The sequence below is a fragment of the Gasterosteus aculeatus genome, chromosome 12 (genome assembly GCF_964276395.1).
Source record: "Gasterosteus aculeatus chromosome 12, fGasAcu3.hap1.1, whole genome shotgun sequence".
NCBI classification, from domain to species: domain Eukaryota; kingdom Metazoa; phylum Chordata; class Actinopteri; order Perciformes; family Gasterosteidae; genus Gasterosteus; species Gasterosteus aculeatus.
In genome coordinates, this window is record NC_135700.1 from 16201413 (window position 1) to 16224631 (window position 23219).

The 23219-nt window shown below is 41.7% G+C and overlaps 1 protein-coding gene across 3 annotated transcripts in view; it reads left to right on the forward strand.

Moving 5' to 3' along the window:
* mdga1 (MAM domain containing glycosylphosphatidylinositol anchor 1) overlaps nucleotides 1-23219 on the forward strand; it is a 123860-nt gene that overhangs the window by 25847 nt on the left and 74794 nt on the right. For all 3 annotated transcript variants that reach the window (XM_040202116.2, XM_040202132.2, XM_078085612.1), the window contains exon 3: nucleotides 9567-9706. In XM_040202116.2, the coding sequence (XP_040058050.1) occupies nucleotides 9567-9706 (140 nt within the window). The remainder of the gene's footprint in view (nucleotides 1-9566; nucleotides 9707-23219) is intronic.

Here is a 23219-nt window from a genome sequence, read left to right on the forward strand (position 1 = left end):
ATCTAGCTTGAAATGAGTTGTCCTACATTTTTTTAATGTCCGAAGACAAACTTTGGACTTAATTAGTTCAAGTAATCTGCAAGGAATCTGGATTTGTTTACAGAAGGCAGAAAGCTACTGCTGATTTTAGGAGCACTATAGGCAATCTGTGTGTGTGTGTGTGTGTGTGTGTGTGTGTTTGTGAAGGTCTGAAAAGCCTAAACCATTGTGGAAGTGCCTAAAACTTTCCCGCTTTCTAAAATACAGGAGGGGTTGGCTCCTTCAGAAAACATTGTAAATGTATTGACTTTTCTTAGTTAACTATAGTAGACTTATTCCCTTATATAGCAACAGTATGCAAGACCATTCTGAATGACGACCGACCACATTTAGTTACAGCTCTACATTAGTTTATTTCTTCATGCATACATCTACTATATGCAATTGCATAGCACCTCCCTGCTGGTGTGGCGTGTCCCTGCTATTCCCAAGACATCACAGAAAACATGAGTCTTCTTCTGTTGAGCATGATATTCAGTGAGTATAGTCCCACTTAAATTAAGATTTACGTTGGGACTGTTGTGTGATCATTTGACAAATTCAACCCTTTCTTACATGACACAATTTTTGTTAATTTAAATTAATTGGCTGAATTAATACACAGTGAGTCAATTAGCAACAGTTTGCCCACAAATATTACAGCCATTAAATATGCTAATGTTAACATCAACATGCTAACAGGCTCAAAATGGCAAGGCTGCCTTCCTCTCGCTTCAGCCTGTCTGTATGCTAATTATGCTAATAGCTCCACATTTCAGTTTAATGGCAATGACATTTGTTTTCACAAAATGTATCATGGACCAAATAATTTGAATAATCTTACTTGGTATCGGAGCTCCCAGGATTTGATACAGAGGCCTTTCTATGCAACACAATGTTTTGTCATGTATCCTAATAGAGCCATTGTCTATATTTTCATCTCTTATTTTCATTTGCCTTCTCCCGTCCTGTCACTTTCAGCACACCGTGTGTCTGATATGACACGCTTTGTGAACGGAGCGCTCACAAAGAAGATGCCAGTCACACGTTTCTTCTCACTTTCTCCCGCTTCTCAGCCCTCCCCTTCCTTCCCGTTTCTTTCTACGCTCCATCCGCCTCTTCAAAGATCTCGCTCTGTTTCATCTTTGTTGAAACTCACCCTCTCTCGCCTCTTCTTGTCCTTTCAGCCCGGCGGAAAGCTAAAGTACGACAAGCACACTCCCATGGAGGAGCACTAGTCATGTTGGCCCGGGCTCTATAAATCCCTGATCACTTCACATCGCTGCAGTCCTCACAACAGACGCGACCCCCTATTCTCCCAGCCGTGACTTGCTGTCTTTTCTCTCTGTCTGCTTTTCCACCTCTTTCATGGTACACAAAGCCGCAATTTATTAACACTAAATCAACTTATATAAGCGGCCGTGACCTCGAGTGGCCACAGACCTGTGTGTTATGTGCACAGTTGTTCCCTAACAAGAAGTGACCAGTATAATAGGTGGGGATTTAAAAATACTAAATGAAAAACAACATTTTTCAATGTCCTACTCTCCTACAAAAGGACCAATTCTCAAGAAAAAACTCTCTTGCTGCAAAGGGTATAGAGAAAAAAGACAATCTCTTATTGATAAAAGAGGCTCACTTATGAAAAAAAAAAGCTATACTTTTCCAATCGTTCTCTTCTCTGCCCTTCCTCTTGGATTGCATTCTCTTTTCCTGCCAATAATCCATATTGAACAATATTTCAAAGGAAAGAGTCACTGTCCTCGGATATGAAGCCTGGAGTGCTGCCATTAAAATGCTGCTTTCCTTTTACTCGCTTTTCCTCTCTCTCTCTCTTTTCCGTTGCAGTTTTTTGTTCACCGGTCTGCACCTCCAATCTAAACTCTGCTCTCCAGTGATCCCCCTTCATTAGCTATTGCTGTCAACTGACACTTTAGTTGATCGCACAATATCTTCTTTCCCCACTTACAGGGATTGTGGTGGAAAATAAGCAGTCGCTCACTGACAAACACAGGCACACATACGATTGCTAGGTACCCCGGCATGTATCACACACACACACACACACACACACCTACACACACACACACACCTACACACACACACACACACACAGACATACTGTCAAACTGACCCTGATATGTCGATAAAATAAATTATTTGTATTGGAAGCAAAAATCTTTACCTGCTGCTTTTTCTCATCTTTCAGCTCCATCAGCGTTTCTCTGTAATTCTGTTTCTTCTGTTAGCTTTCTGCATTAAGTTCCCCTCAGGAAAGTGGTGATTGGGGGATTGGTGCCTGTGTGTGTTGTGTGTGTGCAATTGATTCACATGCTATTGTTGGCTTGTTGTCTCATCCTCCACAGTGGTCATTTAATCAATACCTCTGTGTGCTGGGTGATCAGGTGATATCGGTGTTTTTCACTGAGCAGGCTAGTTCCTTCATCTTTCCAGTATCACTCTTCGACAAGCTAAAAAGAAAAACAAGCTTCTTAACTCACTGTTTTTTAAGAGAAGTTTTGAGATTTATGGAAATATGCGTAGACTGGCAATAATGCTCAGCTAAAGGATGGCTGCAATTCCCGATCATCATCATAGTCATCATCGTCATTCTATGCCCTCCTTATAGGTTTGTCTGTTTATATGTATATACAGAAAAAAAGCTTTAAAGTGTATATGTATGTATATATATATATATACACACTTTAATGTTCCGTATTCATTTTGTTTAAACTTGTTACAACGATGTTTAACATTGTACTATTTTCCTGTTCCAGTGGTGGCTGCAAGCGGTAGTTCTTCGAGTGTGATCAAAGCTTTTCCAATTATCGAGAGTTAAGGAAGGTATTAGTGTTAACACAATTGACAGCTGGGTGCCAGACATACAATTGGCTCTGTCATTAGTGTCCCAGGGGTGCAGTTTAATACCCATAGTACAAAGATATGAAGATAATTGTGTAATCTCATGAAGTTTTGATCCCAAAACATCTCTGATAGAAAATGTAGTTGGTTTACCAGCAGCTTGCATACCAGCTTTTTTGACTTGATGTTTAGATTTTGCTCAAATTCTCACTTGAAGTTCCTTGCCCTCTTCCCTGAAATGGTTCTGTCCTCATTTGTCCTCATGTGTCATCAACTATCATCCTCTCCTCCATTGAGGACACACAAACTCCCTCACGGTTGTTACAACCCTGTGCAGTTAAGAAAAGTATACTCGTATACTCGATAATGGATAACAATTTCGGAGTTTCCAAAAATCCTTAAATGTTTTCATTTGGTCCATACTGATTCCTGTTTGAACTGAAAAAAAACCTGAAACATTTTCAGTGCAGAAAACCATTTGCTTCTCCAGTTTTTAGACTTGACCATTTAAATAACACCTGTTTTAGGCAAAGGTAATGGATGCAACGTTGTTCCAATTGATCTCATGTCCAAAAGACAATGACGATTCATTAAGAGAGTAAATACAAACCCTAAATAGCTGTTTTACTCCCAATGGTTTCAAACACAGCATTTTAATAATTACTGGCTTAATAGATAATTAAACATGGATTCAAAGACACTTTTTGAGACCCAACTGCAGCAGTCAGAAATCTGAATCATCTGTCCACACTACCTTACTCTCCCCACTCAGGAATACTTTCTATTGATGGCTCCCTAGTAACCTCTTCTACCCAAATCCACAAGCCTTCAGTCGTTCTCAACCCACTTCTGCCCCAAGTCAACCACATAGTCAAAACCGCTCCAAAAACTCCCATTACAGTGTGTGTAATGTCCAGGCTTGACTTCGGCTATTGTATCCTCTTTGGTGCCACAAACAAAGTCCTAAATAAACCCCAGAATGGACACTGCTACTTGCAGAAGTTATCACATCCTCTGTCCTTCATGACCTCCACTGGCTCCCGGTTGGAAACAGGATAAAAGTTCAAGATTCAATTCACCATCTATAAGGCACTCTAAGTGCCTCACCTGTCCAACCTCCTCCATCAGCATTTTTCTTCCCAGCACCTCAAATATGCTGAAATAAAAGTGTGTAGACCCACGCACCGCGGCTTGGGTGTTTTCAGTCATCGCCCCCTCTCTCCCACAGCGTTGCATAATTCAGAAAAGCCCTAATATCTCAGCCACCACTGCCCCAACTTTGAAAAGCTCTAAATAAATCTGCTGTGATATTATTATCCCTTAAGTCATGGAGCTTTTGAAATTAGTCTCATAACAAAATGTTCTTGTGTTTGAATATCTGTCTCCATTTCCTGGTAAGTGACTGGACTTCAGCATTAACTTGGGCATGTTAATGGATATCAGTAATATCAGTTTCTCCTCCGGTTTCTTTTTTAACCTTTGAATCTGCCTGTAGGAGAAAGGGTAAGAAGGAAATTATATTCAAATGCAGCTGTCTCCGCAACCTGAATCAAATTAGAAGCAAGGCCAGGAAAAATAAAAAGGCTGCTTCCCTTTTCATCCATATTCGAGTTTGGAAACCTGCCACTGAATTTGGCACCAATTAAAAATGATGCCAGTATGAAAGACACAACAATGCCTTTAGGTAGGTTGTACCTCTTTGTGTAAAACTTTTTTTCTGTTTTCTAAAGTACTGTGGGTATTGTAAGCGGGGAAACAATTTGGAGTTGATTGAAAGCGGCAAAAAGGTTACCGAGGGTTAGACTTTCATTCATAATCGTAATTTAACGGTTGGGTCAAAAGTTCCCAATGTCCTGCACGCGTTTTGATATCTGGAGCTCCAATCGAGCCAAAATGAAAAGGAAGAGGTCATGACATCAACCGTTTGACCCCCCCCCCCCCCCCCCCCCCCATCTTCAGACAAGAATCCTGATAAAAATGATGAGGCTATGTGAGTCACTCGGGCTTTAGGGCATAAAGCTGTTTTTGTGTGAGTCTGCGTGTGTGTGTGTGATTAGTCTCTTTGAGCCAGATGAACACTTCCCTCTTTTGCAGTTAATCAATAAAGTCTGTGACATTTCCCTTGGGTACCCACTCTCCACTGTTTTTTGTTTTTTTTATATCTCCTTCCGCTTTCCTTTTGCTTCCCTTTCTTTCGTAGCCTACTTGTGATGGCAGGGGAAGGGCCAAAGCATCTTAATGGTCTCTTGTAAATGAAGTGAATTGAGACAGAGCTCATCGGGATGCACGAGCAGGTCCCATAAAGTAACTACGCACATCAATCATGCGCTGCGCGTCTTCACGTTCGACAGGCCTCGTGACCTTCTTTGGGATTCTTCCGGCAAGATACAGTACGAAGCGCACACACACACACACACACACACACACACACACACACACACACACACACACACACACACATTGCATGTTGTGCACGCTCTCTCGCACATCAACAGCACACGCACACCCCCACTCTTGTTCTCACTTTCAACCACACACATGCTGCTCGGCACTCCGTCAGGCAGTCACTGCAGTTTGACAGCAGCTCTCTTGTCTCATCATTAGTTTTAGTGAGAGATGTGCTGTCCGCTCAACAAAAACAAACATGGCAGGCGGTGACGAATCGATTAATCAGACGAGGCCTTTGCCGATAGTTATGTTTCACTTACAACTAATGTGCATTGAATGTCTTAGAAAGTTTCCAATAATGCACGGACAACACTTTCAATCAGCATTCCCTGGAACAGTTCTGATGGATGAAGCATCCGAGTCGGATGGATCGCTGTCAAAACAGCAGCTTTCTCTGACTGATGATCGTCTTTCACACTAACTGAATTGATGCACCTCCGGACACGCTTGTACCAATGTTTCTTTCCTCTGCATCAGGCCTTTGCCAGATTTAGATTTATTTTCTATTCTGTCGATTGATTTATTTTCTCTTTTTTTGGTTTTTGATACTCTTTGATACTCAAAGTAAAATCACAACTACAACCCAAACCTCGCAGCATCGTGAGATTTCTTCAGAATCATGACGGTTTGTGGCATGAATGACTGTATTTGGATGGTCTATATTTTGACCCCTTCGCCCTTCTACAGAAACCTACCAGCATTAAAATACAATAGCCATGCAAAAACAAATGTTAGAAAGCTACCTGGCTGAATAGCTAGCTTGCATGCTCATTTATGCTTTAAGGCCACACAGGTTACAAAACATGAGCAGCCTCCAACAATCGCCTTTTGCCTTTGTACTACTCAAATAAATACGGAAAATACAAATTTCCCTCCGCTCCTACAGTTCGTGCTAAATTAGTCACAAAGTGTGTAAACTTAACTGTGATGTTTATTTGGTGTTGCTGAGCAACTGAGCAATGTCTGCTGTTAAATACAGCGCTTCTTCAGAGGATATTTACAAAGTGGTTAAATTCCAGTTAGTTGGATAGGCGGTTTGTCCAGTTCGTTTTCGTAATGGTGCGATTGTTGCCGTGCGTGCCAACGGAAGATTGAGTGGAGGTCTGTGCGGCGTACGGGTCGTAGTGCTCGTGCTTTGTTTGCATCATTCTTTTGTTTAGCTTTTGACTGCAGCTCCCTGATGAGCAGCCTTCACCCATCACATCCCATCACAATCGACTGACCAGCCGTCAGTCTCTATTCTTTGGCCAACCACATATACCGACTTGGTTTTTGGATCATGTATTTATATTATCAATTTTTCTTTCCTTCACTTTCAGTACCCTTTTCCATCATTATTTTTTATTTCATTATCGAATCAATGGAAAGAATACTGGTATACAAAAGCAATCTCAAACATTTTATTCAAACAAAGTTGCCCTTATTCCATAACAATTTACCCCATACTCTGTCTCTCTCTGCCTGACCCTCTCCTCACCTTATTTTTTTGTATTCTGTATTTCTTCCTAGTTTCTCTCGACTTATTTTACTTGTCTGCGGTTTTTCTGTGTCTCCACCTTTTTTTCTTCTGTCTCTCTCTCTCTCTCTTTTCCTTTCTTTTCGCTCTTTTTTGCCTTCCTTGTCTCGTTCTCTCTCTCGGCCTCCCTTTCCCTACTTGATCAGACAGTTGAAGCAGCCAAGCTGCCGAAGGCGAGAGCAGACAGAGGAGCCGCTCTGTTCACCCTCCCTCCCTCTCCGGAGAGGCAAACTAATGCAGACACGCCAATAAGCTGTAAGGAGACAATTATTCTCCATTTATATCAGCTCGCTGTCTTTCTCAGTCAGTTCCGCACACCTCTGGAACTCCGCATACAGTTTTTAATACTTTTTTCACATATTGGGTTGGATTTTGATCTATAGAGATTTGCTCCAGCGAACTTTTGCCTAGTGGTTTCTTGTTTCTGGAAGAATATTATATATATTGTCAACAATAAACACAACTGAGAAAATACAAAAAAGACATGATCTCTGCTCTCAAATCAAACGTTATCAACATGCCCTTCAGCAAAACACTTAACTCCTAACTGCTCCACTGGATGTGCTCAGTGGACAACAGATAAAGACTGTAATTATACCTGGCGGTCCACGCGTGTGAATACCAACGTTAATTCTGTGAATAAAACCGAGTTCGGTCTGAAAAGGAACTCAATCGGTTTTAATTAAAAGAGTAAATTATTTATTTAAATGGCTAAACTACATGAGTTAGAATCTCAAATCTTCTATATGTGGAGAGCATTTCAAATCTATTTCACATTGAGTGTGAGCATATTTGCGCACACATGCCAATCTGCACATTACACCCATTTCACCAAAGTATAGCATCATATACATATAACGCTATACTTTGGTAAGAAAATAGCTGTGGTTTGCTATAAAATGTCTTGTTGAGCCTTTCAACAAACAGGCGTTCACACACAGACACACACACACTCAACACGCGCACGTTCAAGTACACACAAACAGGAGCGCAAACATATAGTACGCATTTTGGAAATTATACCACAACTGCTCTGGCTTTTTCTCTCCTTCCCCAAAACATCCACTTTCCGAAAATGAGAATAAAAGAGATGATAGATGAAGATACATTTGGAAAAGGCTGTTTTCTATCTTCACTTCACTTATTTTCCTAAAATATGTTTTTCTTTTTCATACAGTATACTCAGACATTTTTGTAAGTGTTTAGTAATTACTGTTTTGTAAGTAGATTTATTCATCCGGCCAAATGACAACAGCGTAGCTTTACCACCACGACTGAATCGAACATACAGCCTTGTTCCTGTCTCATTGTTTCTTCAAAGAGCAAAGAAACTTCCTTTAAAGTAAAGCGGCAATGTCACCAAAATGTACAGATGTAAGTGGACAGGCCCACTCGCTATGTCCCGACACCTGAAGCTATTAACAGCTCTCGCTTGTCCTGTATCAGAGAATACGCAACGACAGACTCGGAGGGCTTCTTTTATTTTCCACTGGATTCCTTCTTGCTTGTGATGGCGCTGTGCGTCGCAACGTCCGATCCAGTTGATGTTTAAGGTGAACGGGCTGCCCACTCGGTTCCTGTCTCTTCCATGATAACAGTCACAGAGCGCGGTGAAAATGTGTTCCCCTGTAAATCGATGCTAATCACATCATTGTGCCTCCCCCCCCCCCCCCCCCCCCCGCGTCCCCCTCCTGTCCTCCTCCCTGGGATCTCACACTCCTCTCTGGCCTTTTCTCTTTCACCCGCTGCTTCTCTGTCTCCGTCTCTGTCTCTGCCCTTCTCGCTTCTGTCTCCCTTCATCACACGGGAGGTGAAGCCTTACGATGCTTTCTCGCACGCAAGCCCACCCTCCCCGCGGGTCAGCGCTGTGCACACTGCGAGTTGCTGCAGAGATCAACCATCATGCATCCTCACTCTTTTTTTTCCTGCAGTTACTGTGAATTTGTGTTGTAAAACAAATACCGTACATGAGTATGGAGCTCTAGGTATGGAGCTCACATAATCAATGTGTTGATTTCATTCAATATGATTCTTTCAGAAGATCTTGATGACAAGAAGTAGTGAAATGAGTAAAGTGAAAAACATGATTAGCTATCCAATGTTTGGGTCTCAGGTGTGAATATTCTGAATACACGCTTGCGTCTAATAAGCAGACAGGTCGGGATACAACGTGAAATGACACAAAATAAAATGTCAAATTAGCATAAGGCTGATGGTTAAAAATGAAAATGTCCACAGACTCACTGCAAAACTCACAATTCATCGTCTCAAATGCTTCAAAACAGCTATCGAATAAGACTTTAATAACCTGTCTTCTGAGTTCTGAGTGACGTGCACTTTGTAGTACTCGTCGGAACTTCCAACACAGTATAATGTGTATGTCACCATACACATTATACTGTGCAAGACAAAAGCAGCGTCCCAGCCTTTTGACCTGCTATTAAAAGGCCTTATCAACACTGACACACGAACAACCACAGCATTCTTTTAAGAGGGTTTTTTTCATGCCGATGCAGAGTGATATAATGTATTTATTTATCTGAGTAATCGATGCACTATTACACATGCACCCACAGGACAATGAGCCATTTTAGTCCTGCAGATATGTTACTAAACATTTAATGTGGTTTCTCTCCCTCTGTGTTTTTCTGTGTGGACGTGTGTATGTCTCAATGGCTGCATGTGTGTGTCGGCATGTGTGTGTCCATGCGTTGACTCACAGCTCCAGCCAACGCCCAGATCGTGCACTCAGGCGAAGCGTGTAACGTCAAGGATGATAACATCAGCGAGAGAATCTACACCATCAAAGAAGGAGACACGCTAGTTCTTCAGTGCATTGTCAAAGGACACCCAAGACCTCAGGTAAGCTCCCAAAGCACCTGCTGAGTAAGGTGTGTGCGCCAAGATATTTGACTGACATTTATGTCCACGCTGATCCTGTTATCCGGGGTGACGTTTACTGAGTAAAACATTTAGACTCTTGCTTAAAAATACAACGACTGTACAAATTTGTATTAGATGAGTATGATGAATGATATTTGAATGGATGAACAAAGCTCTTGCAGCTACTCAAATGTTTCGTCCATGTTGGTGGCAACACAGGCTGGCCGCAGGAGATGTGAACAAATTCTATCGCAAGCATCAGTAAGAGTGATTCCTTACCCGTGCTAAATAATATGATTAATCCCTGAGTCATTTGTTATGTTTATAGTGTCATTTTGCTTGTGTTGAGCCGAGTCGCACTATATCCATCTTTATTTGCCTTACAGCGGCACCAACTAAATCCATCCTGTGCTTCCGCGTTTGCAGGTGAACATTGATATCCGTTGGCAATTACCTGACTAATCTCCGTTGTTAGTGACACTTTCAGCATAGGGTTTTGAGGAACAAGCGCATCTGTAGCTCAGGATTTAGAGTGACTTAGTTTCAGTTACAGCGACCTTTCTTTCAGCAAAGCTGATCATGCAGCTGGTCTGTTACATATGTTGTATGTAAAAAAAAAGATAAAACACAAAAACAGCTCCGACAGGATGCACATGCTGCGTTTGGAGGGAAAGGCATTAGTTGGTTAGAAAAAGAGCATATCCCTTTTTCCTGCCATATAAAAAAGCCCATTTAGAGAGCATTAAAGCAAACACACACACACACACACACACAAGCACAGCTGTATATTTGGTCCAACGGTTGACACGTGTGGTTTCCTGGGTTGAACTCCAAAAACACCAGAGTGCGTGCGCGTGCATTTGTGTGAGTTTAAAAAGCGAGATGTAAAATGACCCGAGGTGACGGCAGCAGTGCTGTGTGTTTTGTGCATGTGTGTGGGAGTGTGTGAGGTGAGAAAAACAGTGTTCCTCACGGGTGAATGTCCACTGGCATCACATCAACATGAATAAAACAGTGCCCGTGTCTATTCCCTGTTTTCTTCTTGTGTTTATGTGTGCATCATCTCTGCGCGTGGGCATGTACATGTGTGTGTATGTGTGTGTGTAACAGGCAGCTGGCTTGTGTGACCCTGTAGAGGCAATCAAATCATTTGTATGTAGCTGCAATACCTAATCACACATCTGTTGACCTAACCTGCACATACTAACTGTGGCTGTCATTCCTCTCTCATTTCATCCATTTTCCTGTCTCTCTCTCTCTCTCTCTCTCTCTCTCTCTCTCCCTTTCTCTCACACAAACGCACATGCAGAACGATGCACACCACATTTCAGGTGCCCAAATAAATACAGACCAACTTTTAAATGAAATCTATGTCTCCACTGGTACCGGAAAAATAATCATAAATAATAATAATCATATAAAAATGTGCTCTGGAAAAACATACACTACACAAGTTTATTCCCCTGCAGCAGTTCAAAGATGCAGGAAATTGCGTCAGTGATTGCTTGTTCTCTGGGTCGGAGGTGGGAGCGTATTTTGAATAATGATCCCATTGGTCGCCGTTGTCAGAATTTAAAATGCACAGAAGACTGTAGAGCGGTTTTATTTCCTCCAGCAAAGAGACAATGTTTAAGTTAGTGTGTGTGTGAGAAAACGTGTACAGAGACTCACAATAACAAACAAAGGCAGAGACAAAGAAACAGATAACAGACCATGGAACTGCAGCGGCAGTGACAACATTTCAGAAGCTCAACGCCTTCCGACTGAAACTCAACTGTGGTTGAACATATTTGACCTCCGTATGATGACGGTCTGAGTGGGGAACTGAAAAGTGATGGACATCAAGTTAAAGAAATACATTCTTGACTAGTCTCGCTATCAGTATAATTGAAAAAGTAATTCAAAATCAAGGTCCATTTACTACGTTTTATTTTGAGCTTCCGCCCACATATTCAAGGCTTTCGCTAGCTAATGAAAGTGGCACAGGTGTCATATGACAAAATGTGATGCCATGCAGTCAGATGGATACTAAAGCTAAAGTTAAAAGAAAATAGTAACTAGTAATTGGAATTAAAATACATCACTAAAATACCTCCTTGACCAACTGTAACTTTGACTACTATAAGGAAGGGTGGCAGCAAAATAAGGCTAACTCATATTATTGAACAACATAATTAGTTAAATAAACAAAGCCCATGGTTTTGTGTTGTACAACTACAATATAATGCAAATACAAAACTTACCAAGAGTCAGAACGCCTGGGATTTAAACCTGTCGATGACAAACAAACAATAACAGGCTTTTTATCTTGTCTGCACATCAAATGACTTAACTATTTATATAAATATTTAATACTTGCAAATATTGTCAACACCATAGGTCAATGTTTACAAGAACAGGGCGGCGAAGAAGTAGATTGCTTATTTATGTATTTATGCACACAGACAGAGGTCAGATAATGATGACATGATGCAACAGTGTGAGGACATTTGATGGTGGCACAAAGGTAATGAAGAAAGATACGGTAGGAAGAGATAAGAGAACATTCGGTGATGGTTATTGAGATAAAGACGGTTGAAGGATTTAATGTCATTCAGTGTAGTTAAAAGGAGACACAAAACATTTAACGTTATATAGAGTGAAAAAAAAAAACTAATGATGTTCATTCCAATATTTATTTTACATTTTAGTAGCCTGCTCACAATAAGAGTTGGATGGCCCGACCTTCATCTTCACTATTGTGACTCTTATCACACTCCAATGGGTGGTACGTTTTTCGAATCGTAAAAGACACAAATTGACCCAATGTGCCAGCAATACAAACACACTAACCAGCGACGTCAGACGAGCTTGGTTGCAATAGACGGGAAGTGAACAGCGGCTGTGCTGACCTCTGTCCCAGTGAGTTAGACTGGGAAAGCACACTGCAGCATTCTGCAGCGTGTCCCATTGGGCTTATAGAGTTTCCACTGCGCTTCATTGGCTGTATTGATAACCTAATCCTTGTCACCCCAGCTCCCCTTCCTCCATCCTTACATTTTACCTCTCCCTCCTTTACACAAATGGACTGTTTCGACACTGCACAGTTGCGGTTTCCTTTGTGTGCTATATTTCTTCGGCCGTTGTCAGCAAAGGGGCCATATTTGGTGCCACTACAGAGTGGAGACAAAGAAGCCAAAGCAAGCAGGCCATGGGATGGAAAAATCCAAGACATCGACCTAGAGGACTTTACATCAAACAGAGCCTCAAAAGCATGCGTTCATAACTCAAAATGAAATATTGCTTTCCCTTTGTCTTAGCAGAATTAAATATTGCTCTCTGTTGCTGACCAAATGCTTTGCCTACCGTAATGGCTTCCTCGTGAATTTGATATTTTATCTGCAGCGTTGCAAAGGTTCTTGATATTTTTATAGTTTTAACCAATTAGCAGCAACCTTTGAATAATACCTTGTGCAAACACAAGCTGTCAGTCCAAAACACTATGCAGCCAAGCTATACCAATGTGGTGAATTATAAAGTATTACCAAGAGCAGACTGGTAGCAGGACTACGCAAATTCATTTTTTATTGAATCCAAATAGAATTATTGATTAGATGTGTTTGTCAGAGTAATGACACAGGCATTATGCATATGTTCCTATGGTGATCTGACTGTATCCTTTATCGATTCAAAAACAAATCCAGAGTCATCTATAATACACGTTGTGATGACACTTACTGCTGCACTTTGCTTAATTTACTCCATTACCCCCCCCCCCTCTCATTGTGCCATAGTTCACCATTACTGCGAGCATTACGGTGTCAATCATTGGCTCTAAAGTATGCATCAGCTGCTTAAATCTCACCCCTTTAATAATCAGAGCGCTCATATTTAATGTAACGAAATATGGAATACGGTTGCTAATTTGCTGGGGCCTCAAATGAAGAGATTTGTGGGATGAAGTCGATGGTTTATCGTCATCTTTGCTACTGAGATTCTTGCTTGCGGAGTAATTTAATTTGGTTAGTTTGTTGTACTTGTCAGTATTTTCAAAGGAGACAGCTACCAAAGTGGATCTTGTCTCCTTCTTTTCCATCCTCACCGAGAAGTTTGCACCTGCCTCTAGGCAGACACACTTTTAAGTTTTCTGGCTGCTCTATTATTATTTATGAGTATAATCGAGTTGAGTAGGAATGTCCTCGTAATGCTCTCTGTATTCTCCCTTCAGAGAAACATTATACCCACAAATTTGTGTTGACAACATTTTTACTACGTTTTTTGATGAACAGCCCCTCTGCAAAGCGAACCACAGAGCCTTTAAAGATATCATAGTTTAATATTTTATAGATCAGATAAACTGTGTGAAAGTAGTTTAAAATCTTATATTCATCTCTGGTTTTTAGCTTTGGGAGAGAGCTGCTTGTGTCCCAAATTGTGTTGCGTCCTTTTAAGATCATAAGAATATGATGTATGACTTGAGATCTGCACTGGATTTTCTTTTGCCTTTTCAGTCCTTACGGATTACTGTGAAAGACTTTCCATAGTGTGTATTATTTTATAAGGCAGAGATATATTTCACTCCCAAAATTCTCAGTTCATCTTACACCTTTTCCCACTTTGCACTTTGCCCGGCTCTCAGAAGGAGGACGGTCCAATTTAGCCATGTGAGGCCAGCCCAATAAATAGCTGCTTTACTGAGAATGAGTCGGATCGAGGATTTATCCAATCCTTTACCCAGACTGATTGTTTACCTTTGCCTGAGCTTGATTGGATTGAAAAGGGAGCTCTCGCCCTGATCCATACAGAGAGAGCAATCTAATCATTGCTCTCTCTGTCTTCTTCTGTCTTTCTTTCTTCATTTTTTTGCAGTCTGTTCCTCTCATATTGCCTTTTTCTCTCCTTCAAAAGTCTTTGTTATGTCTGCCCGTTTTTTCCCCTTTTCAAACTTATCTTTTCCTCTTTATTCCTTTTATTCCTCCCTTTATGCCTGTTTATATCTTTTAGACTTTCTCTCTCCTCTATCCATCCTACACTTCAGACAGGCTGCATCAACTCAGAAACAGTTTGTGCACCTCAAGGTTTCAGCTTAGTTTAGGAGAAGTAGATTAATTCGTGCACATCTTTGTGGTAAACAAACAAAGCTGCTGCTAACTGAGGTACCCCCCCCCCCCCCCCCCCTATTTTTTCTGAAACGCATTACCATGCACCATTTAGACATTTTGAAACATTACTACACAGCAGGCAATAGGGTGAGGCTCCTATACTGTTATTTCAAACCCATTGATTATTTCTCTGAGTTCTTTAGGAAAGGGAAAAGTAAACAAGATAAAAAATGCGTTAGACTTAGAGGTCACCCGGAAGGTGCTTGTTGCATCGTTCAAGTTAGCTCCCGGGACAGCGGGGCTTTCGGTTAACAAAGCACTGTAGTCCCGCTCACAAAGTCTTTGTTGTTACGCATACACACATCGGCATGTACACACACACACACACACACACACACACTCTCAAACGCGCACACACACATGGCTTCCTCTAGAACACAATAAGAGAGTAAATGGTTTTTCTGAAAGTGATTCCTACCTCCTTATTATTTATTCATGGCTCTGCTGGTCATTGCAACCTTGAGACCGGCGTCTGTGTGTGTGTGTGTGTGTGTGTGTGTGTGTGTGTGTGTTTGTGTGTGTGTGGTGAATTCTATAAGAGAGGAAAAGGTGGAGAGAGCCATAGCGGAGAAAAGTGGAGAGGCAGAGAAAAGAAAAAGAAAGTGTGGAATAGAAGGAGAGAGGGAGGGAGGGATGGAGGGAAGGAGATGAGGGCTGCGGTCTGGAATATGGGTTTGGATTTCCGTCCTTGACGGGTGAGTTGAAGGCGATCGATAGTGAGGCTGAGAGCAGGCTGATCGGGTGGCGGCACGAGGCTGCTCAGGCACTCAGAGGAAACACGACCTAGACACAAACAAGGTCACTGTCCGACCCCTAACTGGAAGCAGGGACAAAAAGAAGAGGAACGATAGAGTAGAAGAAGATAAAGATTGAGATGGGTTAAATCATTTTTGGGAGGGTGATGGGTTTACTAGAAAAATTTAAAGCGAAGTTTGATGGCAAAAAAATGAACAGGAAAAAGACAGTATGACCCCAACATAAAAGAAATTGGGAGGGTCAATTCCAAGGCTGTTCCTGGAATAGAAGCTCATATCGAAGAGGAGAATGAAAATCCTCTACAGTACACATCAAGGTGCAGTTCTGCATCTTGTGCACTCAGTTTGCTGCACACAGAAGTAATGATTTGGAAGGTCCTTTTGCTGTAAAATTATAATGTACATACAGTAAAGGGATGTTTATTAGATAACAAAATGCCACGTAGTTTTATATAAAATGTGGCCTCTTGCTGTGGTTTGCAGGTGAAATTACTGCTGTTGATGTGGCACCATGAAGAATACATTCAGGAGAGTAATCCAGCATTGCGCTTTGATGAAGGCAACTCTTAAATGTAACTTTTGTGCTGCGTCAGCATATCACTTAACATTTAAGTGCAAAGACAAGCTAGAAACCCAACAGGATCAAACTCCTTTAGATGAATACGTGAGAGTGTGCCAGCGAGTCTTTGCATCTTTGTCCTTGACTACTTGAGATATTGAGGAGCCTGAAAATATTGAAAAATCCAATTAGATCTCCAAGCAGAAACAAGAACACTTAATATTGCCGGTGATGAGTCTGGGGGTTCGATACTCTGCTAGACTCCTCTATACCTTGTCTGTATGGTGTCTCTGGAGTGTCTGCTGCCGTGGCAACGCATTGTACCTTCCAGACAAGCCCCTCTCTGAGGCTCAAAATAATAAAGGTGAGGTCTAAATATCTGTATGTCTATGCACACAAAGGTGGAAGGAATAGACTCTCGATATTGCATAGGTCCTGGGCAGAGACAGATGAACAGACTGACTGAGGCGGTGATTGATTTTAGTTTGTGTTGGTATGTTACATGACTAGCTTGTAATGAACACTGTTCCTCAAGAAACGTTTTTAGTTAGTTTACTTCATATATCATTTCATTTCATTTGGCCTGATATTGTTTTTGCAGTATCCAGAGTTTTAAAACAGATATTTTTAACAGAAATATTCAAAGATTTCCAAATTCCAAAGAAGGGAACATCACATGGGAACGTCAGTGTTTCCGGCCCATTTCTCAGTCACCTAATGAGGGACTGCGGTGCTTTAGGATGCACTTGAGGGCAGCCGCACCAGTACAAAGCTCTCCAGAGCCCACTGCCAGGAATCTGTCACTTGTCACACAAAGGAGGGCAGCTTCTACACAGTGCAGCTTTTGAAAAAAAAAGTCCCTACTGTACATTCAGTCAATTTTCTTAAATTTGGCTGGATGCAAGAATTAGATTTGGTCAAAGTCGCAGTGACATGAGAAAATATGTTTGCGCCATATCTTAAATATTAATTGGCTATTTAGGTAGTTATCACGTTACTGGCATGGGTGTAAACTGCAACTTGACTGGTTGACAAACAGCATACAACCGCAATGTGGTGGTAATAGTTATTGTTGCATAGTGCCCATAAAAGTTGCTTTTTTACAAATGTTTTGTGGGGAAAACACTGGTTAAGAAACAAAATCAATCTGTTGCTTCCATCTCTCTTTTCTCAGCATCATCATGGCACTCAGCAATGACATCATCTGCTCTACACAGACAAAGACGCACGCGCACAAAAAAGTTGAAGCTCAAATTTCCCCAGCTCATGCCGTGTTTGTGCTAATTAGCCCGTTACAACGTTACAATAAATACTTCCAACATGGGCGGCGCGTGTGAAGTAGCTGCTGACACGCCTTCTGCAGGCTGTGTACTCACAGGCCGCTTGGAGAGCGATGCTCACATCTGCTGATTCGGTTTGTCTTGTTTTGTCCCGCCCTCTGACTCATACAATCCCGAGGAAAAATGAATATCTAAGTGTTGTTTTTCATATAGAATTATGAATTTGAATATGCTTAAAAAACAGGTGTCTTGCAAGAAATGGAAAACATCTGTTAAGCTTCGGTGTCATATTAGTTATCACCATCATCAGCGGCAACAACTTGCACACAATGTATAGGGTATATATATATATATATTTTTTTAGAGATCAGGAGATTTTCTTGAATGCTGATTCCTCTGCCTTTTTATCCCAGCCTTGGTGTCATATTGCACAGGCAGAAAGAGCGATGAGGGGCATTTGTATTGTATGTCAAGGTTAGAGTGAGGGAAGATGTATTTAATATCAATGAGTCAGTTTTATTGAACTTTGTGAGGAAGGGATCTATGCACAGAGAGTCGGAAGGTTTTTCACTCGGTATGTGTGTATAAAACACACTGATGGCAACTGTTGCTCAGTTTTATTTAGACACAGGTGACTGCATTGAATTGCTTTTGCAGGAGCTTATCTGTCAGTTATGTTCATATTGATCCAGGTATGCATTGGGCTTCTTGCTACCTGCATAGACTAGATTATTACACATTTTTACTGCTTATCAATCCAAATTGCAAAATGTAATTTATCTCCTCTTCTCTGCTACTTTTCCTCTCTGTAAATTGTCTGCTTTGCACCTTATTATTATTATTATTATTATCTCCCAGTCCATTTTTTTTGTTTTTCTTCATCATTAATCCTCCTTTTTTCCTCAAAATTTGTCCTTCATTTGATAACTCTGCATTGTGTTCTTCTCCTCCCTTCCCTGCCTTTTTTTTGTGCCTTTCACATTTTTAATATGATCTCCCCCTTCTCTCCTCTTCTTCTTTACCCCTTTTCCCCACTGCCTTCTTCTCTCCCATCCCTTTCATTCTCCCAGATATGTTCCTTCATTTCCTGAAAAAACTTTCTGCCCTCATTGCGTTTTACTCACTTGTTCCCACACATCTTTTGTTCTTTGCTCTATTCCCAATGAGCTTACCAACACACAATGCCATGAATCAGCAAATCAGGCGGTGATGCTTGAAATCATATTTTTTCCTCGCTCTCGTCTCTTACTCTTTTAACTACTCATTTAATCTTCCTCTCCTTTCAGTTGCTTCACTCTCTCTTACTCTCTTCCAAGTGATCGACAATTAGAATGCGTCTTTCCATGTGTACCTTTATTTCGTATATTGTATGTCATCCACACTTCATTTTCTTTTTCAATTTAGACCTTCACAGTAGTGCAAAGTGGGGCCAATTATTTTCACAGTGTCAGTTTTTTCGGAAAAGGCTGCCATTATCAACCGGCTATAGTCCTTATTATTAGTTATTTTGTCTGCTTGTCTTCTTTCTTCCTCTCCCACAATTTACCTCACACTTTGTGTGTGGGTGTGCATCTGTGCCGAGTAGTATTCCCCGATAACAGGATTACCATCTTAAGCCTATTCACGGTAAGTGAGCCAGTTGGACGGATAAAGCGCTGTTTCGTCGACTCTGCTGGTGTTGCATCAAGAAAACAGTTCGAAAAAATTGCAGAAGGCAGTCCTAGCGAGCGCTCAGTGAGCTACTAAGAGGGAATGAAATGGATTCAGACTCTGTAACACACCAGGAAGCTGCAGTGGTTTAAAGGCAAGAAAGCTTTGCAAGCTAAGTGTTGGTTGCAGTGAGTGTAAAAAAGCAAGAGCTGTATTTACCAGAATTACACTGTAAAAAAAATTAAGTAGAACTGTCTCTACTCATGTGGTGAAAGGAGGCTAGTCGTGCATCTAAAATGAATGATTAATTAAGAAAGACAGGCTTAGTTACGGTGGCCCTGAAGTGCAAAAGACAACGGGAAATCGGAATGCGCGGACGCTACGGCCGATGGAAGCCGCGGACGCTATGGCCGACACAGCTTGGGGACCGGATTCCGATTCCTTGGCGTGAGGAATTGGACGTGTGGCGGGAGTGCGTGACTGTCTCGCTCAGTGCGTGACACTTGAAAGCCCTGTATCCTTTCCTGTTAAAAGACAGACAGTCCGTCAGTCCAATCAGAAGGCTCCGTCCTCTGCTATCTGCTATAAGGCCCCACCCTTTCCGCAAGGAGTTCATTTTGTTGTGTTTTCCTATTTGCGTTGTGCGTTCCTATTTTCCGTTGTGTTTTGCACTTCAGGGCCACCGTACTTTGTTGATTAGAACTAACGTACCTGAAGAATGTGTTACATCAACATCACAGAGATCAGGAGGATTGAAATACTTAATAAATGCTTATTGTAGTAATTGACATATTGGTCTTACATTAGAGTCTTACCAAGGTGGATATTTCTTTGCTACCCAGTTGAATTACAGTCTCCTAATTACTCGGGCAGAAATGTAAATATGGAGTTGTGAAGCAATTAACAGGTGACCTGTTCAGTTCGTTGGCTGCATCATAATAATTCAGGATCAGATTAGGCCAATCTCTCTCTACCTTGTTTTTGTTATCTGTGACAGCCGAGCTGAATATTCATGAGATAATTAACATAAAGAGCAAGGTGTGCACAACGATTTCAACCTCCATTTTCCCAGCTAAATGCTAACCCACTATTAAGATCTCTCGTGTATTGTTGTGTAGTTCGACGGTTTCCAGTTAAGACAGCGGGGCAGAAGTGTCCGACAGCCATCGGACCACGTCTGCTGGATGGGGTGGAGACGTGTCACTGGGGAGAGAAGTTACAGGCCCAAAGGCAGATGAGGGTAGGGTTGGGGGGGGTGGAGTTGATGTGTGTGTGTGTGTGTGTGTGTGTGTGTGTGTGTGTGTGTGTGTGTGTGTGTGTGTGTGTGTGTGTGTGTGACAATGGGAAGGAATATGTATCAGAAATGTTAAAGAAGAGCATTTTTTAAACTTGTAGAGTAAGAATGAATGAAGGAAACAGAGAAAGATGGAGATCAGGAGAAAGGTATGAGATGGAGGCCACACACACACACACACAGAGTGAGAGGAGGGGAGGCGGTTCATGGACACACAGCTGCAGGCCACTGACCCATCAGTATGGTTGACACACATTACCCTTCTTCTCCACCACCTCCGTAACAAGGCGACTCCTTTCACTCTCTCGCTTCTCTATCTTCACTCTTCTGTATCCATATTTATCACGTCTCATTAGATGTCCTTCTTTCTCTCCCTACAAGTCAACACAGACTTACTGATTTGAAGCTATGGAATCCATTGCTGGTTTATTGGGTACCCACACACAAACCCAAAGCAATCCAATCCAATATCTCTGCAGTAAATCCTAAATTTAGAAAGCTCATAACTTTACTTTTTGTTTACAATGTGGCAGAGATGTGTTGATTCAACAAAATTGAAAAAGCTTTGGAAGGAGCATCTAATATTTAGTCAGCTGTCTCAACAAAAACTGGACACGATAAGCTTAATAAAGTTAGCTTTTTATTGCAGGGCTGGTGTATTGGATTGCAGCAGATTTAGCAAGGTGTATGTGACTTATAAACTTGCCCCCTGGGTGTATTGTTAAAATATCCATCAGCACTGCGGAGAGCAGCAGATTTACTGTGGCTTGAGATGCTGTGAGCAACTGCGAAGAAAATGTTTACTTGCTTGTCAGGTCGCAACATGGTTGACAACGCCAATAAAGTCTATTTATCGGCCCACAATACACTTTGCAACAACTCGTCAAAACATCTGTGCTGCAGTGTGAGCACTGCTGGAGAGGACTGCTGCTGCTTGACGTACAATGTCGACGTCAAGTTCCGGTTTTGATCATTGACCAATAAAGTCAAAATCAACTTTAAAACGCTAAACTCCATCTGGATCATTAAAAAGAAGCTCTAGTCTCCTACCACCGCCGAATGGTACCAGGCCGCCGGAATATTTTATTTTGAAAAACGGCTTGATTTTCCACCAATTACATGCGCTTCTCCCTCTATACCAGCGGTGCCCACACTTCTTCGGCTCGCATGCTACTTTTCAATCGACCAAGTCACAATCTACCAAGGACTGTCCGATGGAGGCGGGTAGGGGTAGTCGGGCCAACAAGTAGTAGCGGTAACAACGCTGCTAACGGTGCATTCTGTGGGCGCAGTATGAATACTATTTTGCTGTGTTTATCCGCCAAACCTCCAGCAAGAAACCGGTCTGTGAGATAAAAAATGGTTGGGGGACGGCTGGCTTGAAGGACAAGTTATTACCATGAACGGCTTTTAACGAAGCAGAAGCTGTAATGCATTAGTTGGAAACAAACATTACATAAACTGAAATTGTTGCAAATAATGATCTCACTCCACTGTTCTCTTCTCCACACACTCCTTCTGTACTCGTGTTGAGACATCTGTGTCTTAGACAGCGTACAGCTCCCCCAGCTGAATACAGAAACCACGAACAAAACCTGCTGCGTTTCATGTCAGGCTGGATCCCAGGGGATCCCAAACCTTCCCTGCACATTACGCTTCTAACCAAATGTGAAGGATAATATTACAAAAGGCCCCGACTCAACAAATGCATCTTCACTTCCCAGCATGTATGTGAATCTGCGTGTGGTAAAAAATGTTGGTTTGCATGTTTATGTGTGTAAACGAACGTGCATTTTAGATCCAAGATCCAAGATCTGACAGCAGGTCAGTTCCAGGCTTCCACGTGAAGGAGAAGAGAGAAGCACCCAGACAGGGATTAGATGAGGGAGAGAGAAAAGGACCAGGACAGGAATCCAGCTCCAATCCATTGGGACCCGAGTGTAAAAAATAGACCAGCGTCACGCATCTATCGAGGGAAGAGCGAACGAACGAGGTCAGAGAAAGAGAGCTCAGGTGATCATTTTAAGCTGCTGGAGTCACGGCGGAACATATAGGCTCCGCTGCCATCTACCTGTCACCTACATCGCACACAATGTCCCCTTTGTTCACAATATCACCTCCCTATTTTGCTACATCTACCTCCCCGGTGTAGCAACTCTGAGTGTGATGCACTGTTTCCCTCCCCATCACACAGCTGCCGGCGATACTGTATATATCATTCCCTCTCATTCTCACTCTCAACTCGCCTGCAACCCCCCCCCACCACCTCTCACTCACGCATGCAATCTCTTTTCGCTCTCACCCTTATATACTACTATATTACCTTACCGACTCCAGCTGTTTTTCACACTTTGTCTCACTGTTACCTTGTATACTTTACTCGTGCCTTTTACCCCAGGATGTGTGAATATAACAATACTGTTAGCAGTATTTTTGTAAGCCTATACATGTTACTTTCAGTTCCGTTGGCTTTCTGTAATCTTTTGAGTGCAATACATCATCCTGATTTTATGCTTAAAGCTTTTTTCCTTACACAAACACATGTACGGTTTCATTATGTCCCCACGACAGTGAGCATATGCTGACTGATTTTTTTCTGAACCGACTTATTTTATTGTCATAATGTCCTATTTCACATAATCTCGCCATTACATTTTTTTTACACTTGAAACTAACCTTAATGTTCTTGAACTCTAATCCTACGACTAACTCTTCAAAGCGAGTACTCCCAAAATGTCTGTTATTTGTAAGATAATTCACTCATTTTTAATCCTTGAATATAAAGGATATAGCAGTAAAAACACAGCTACAGA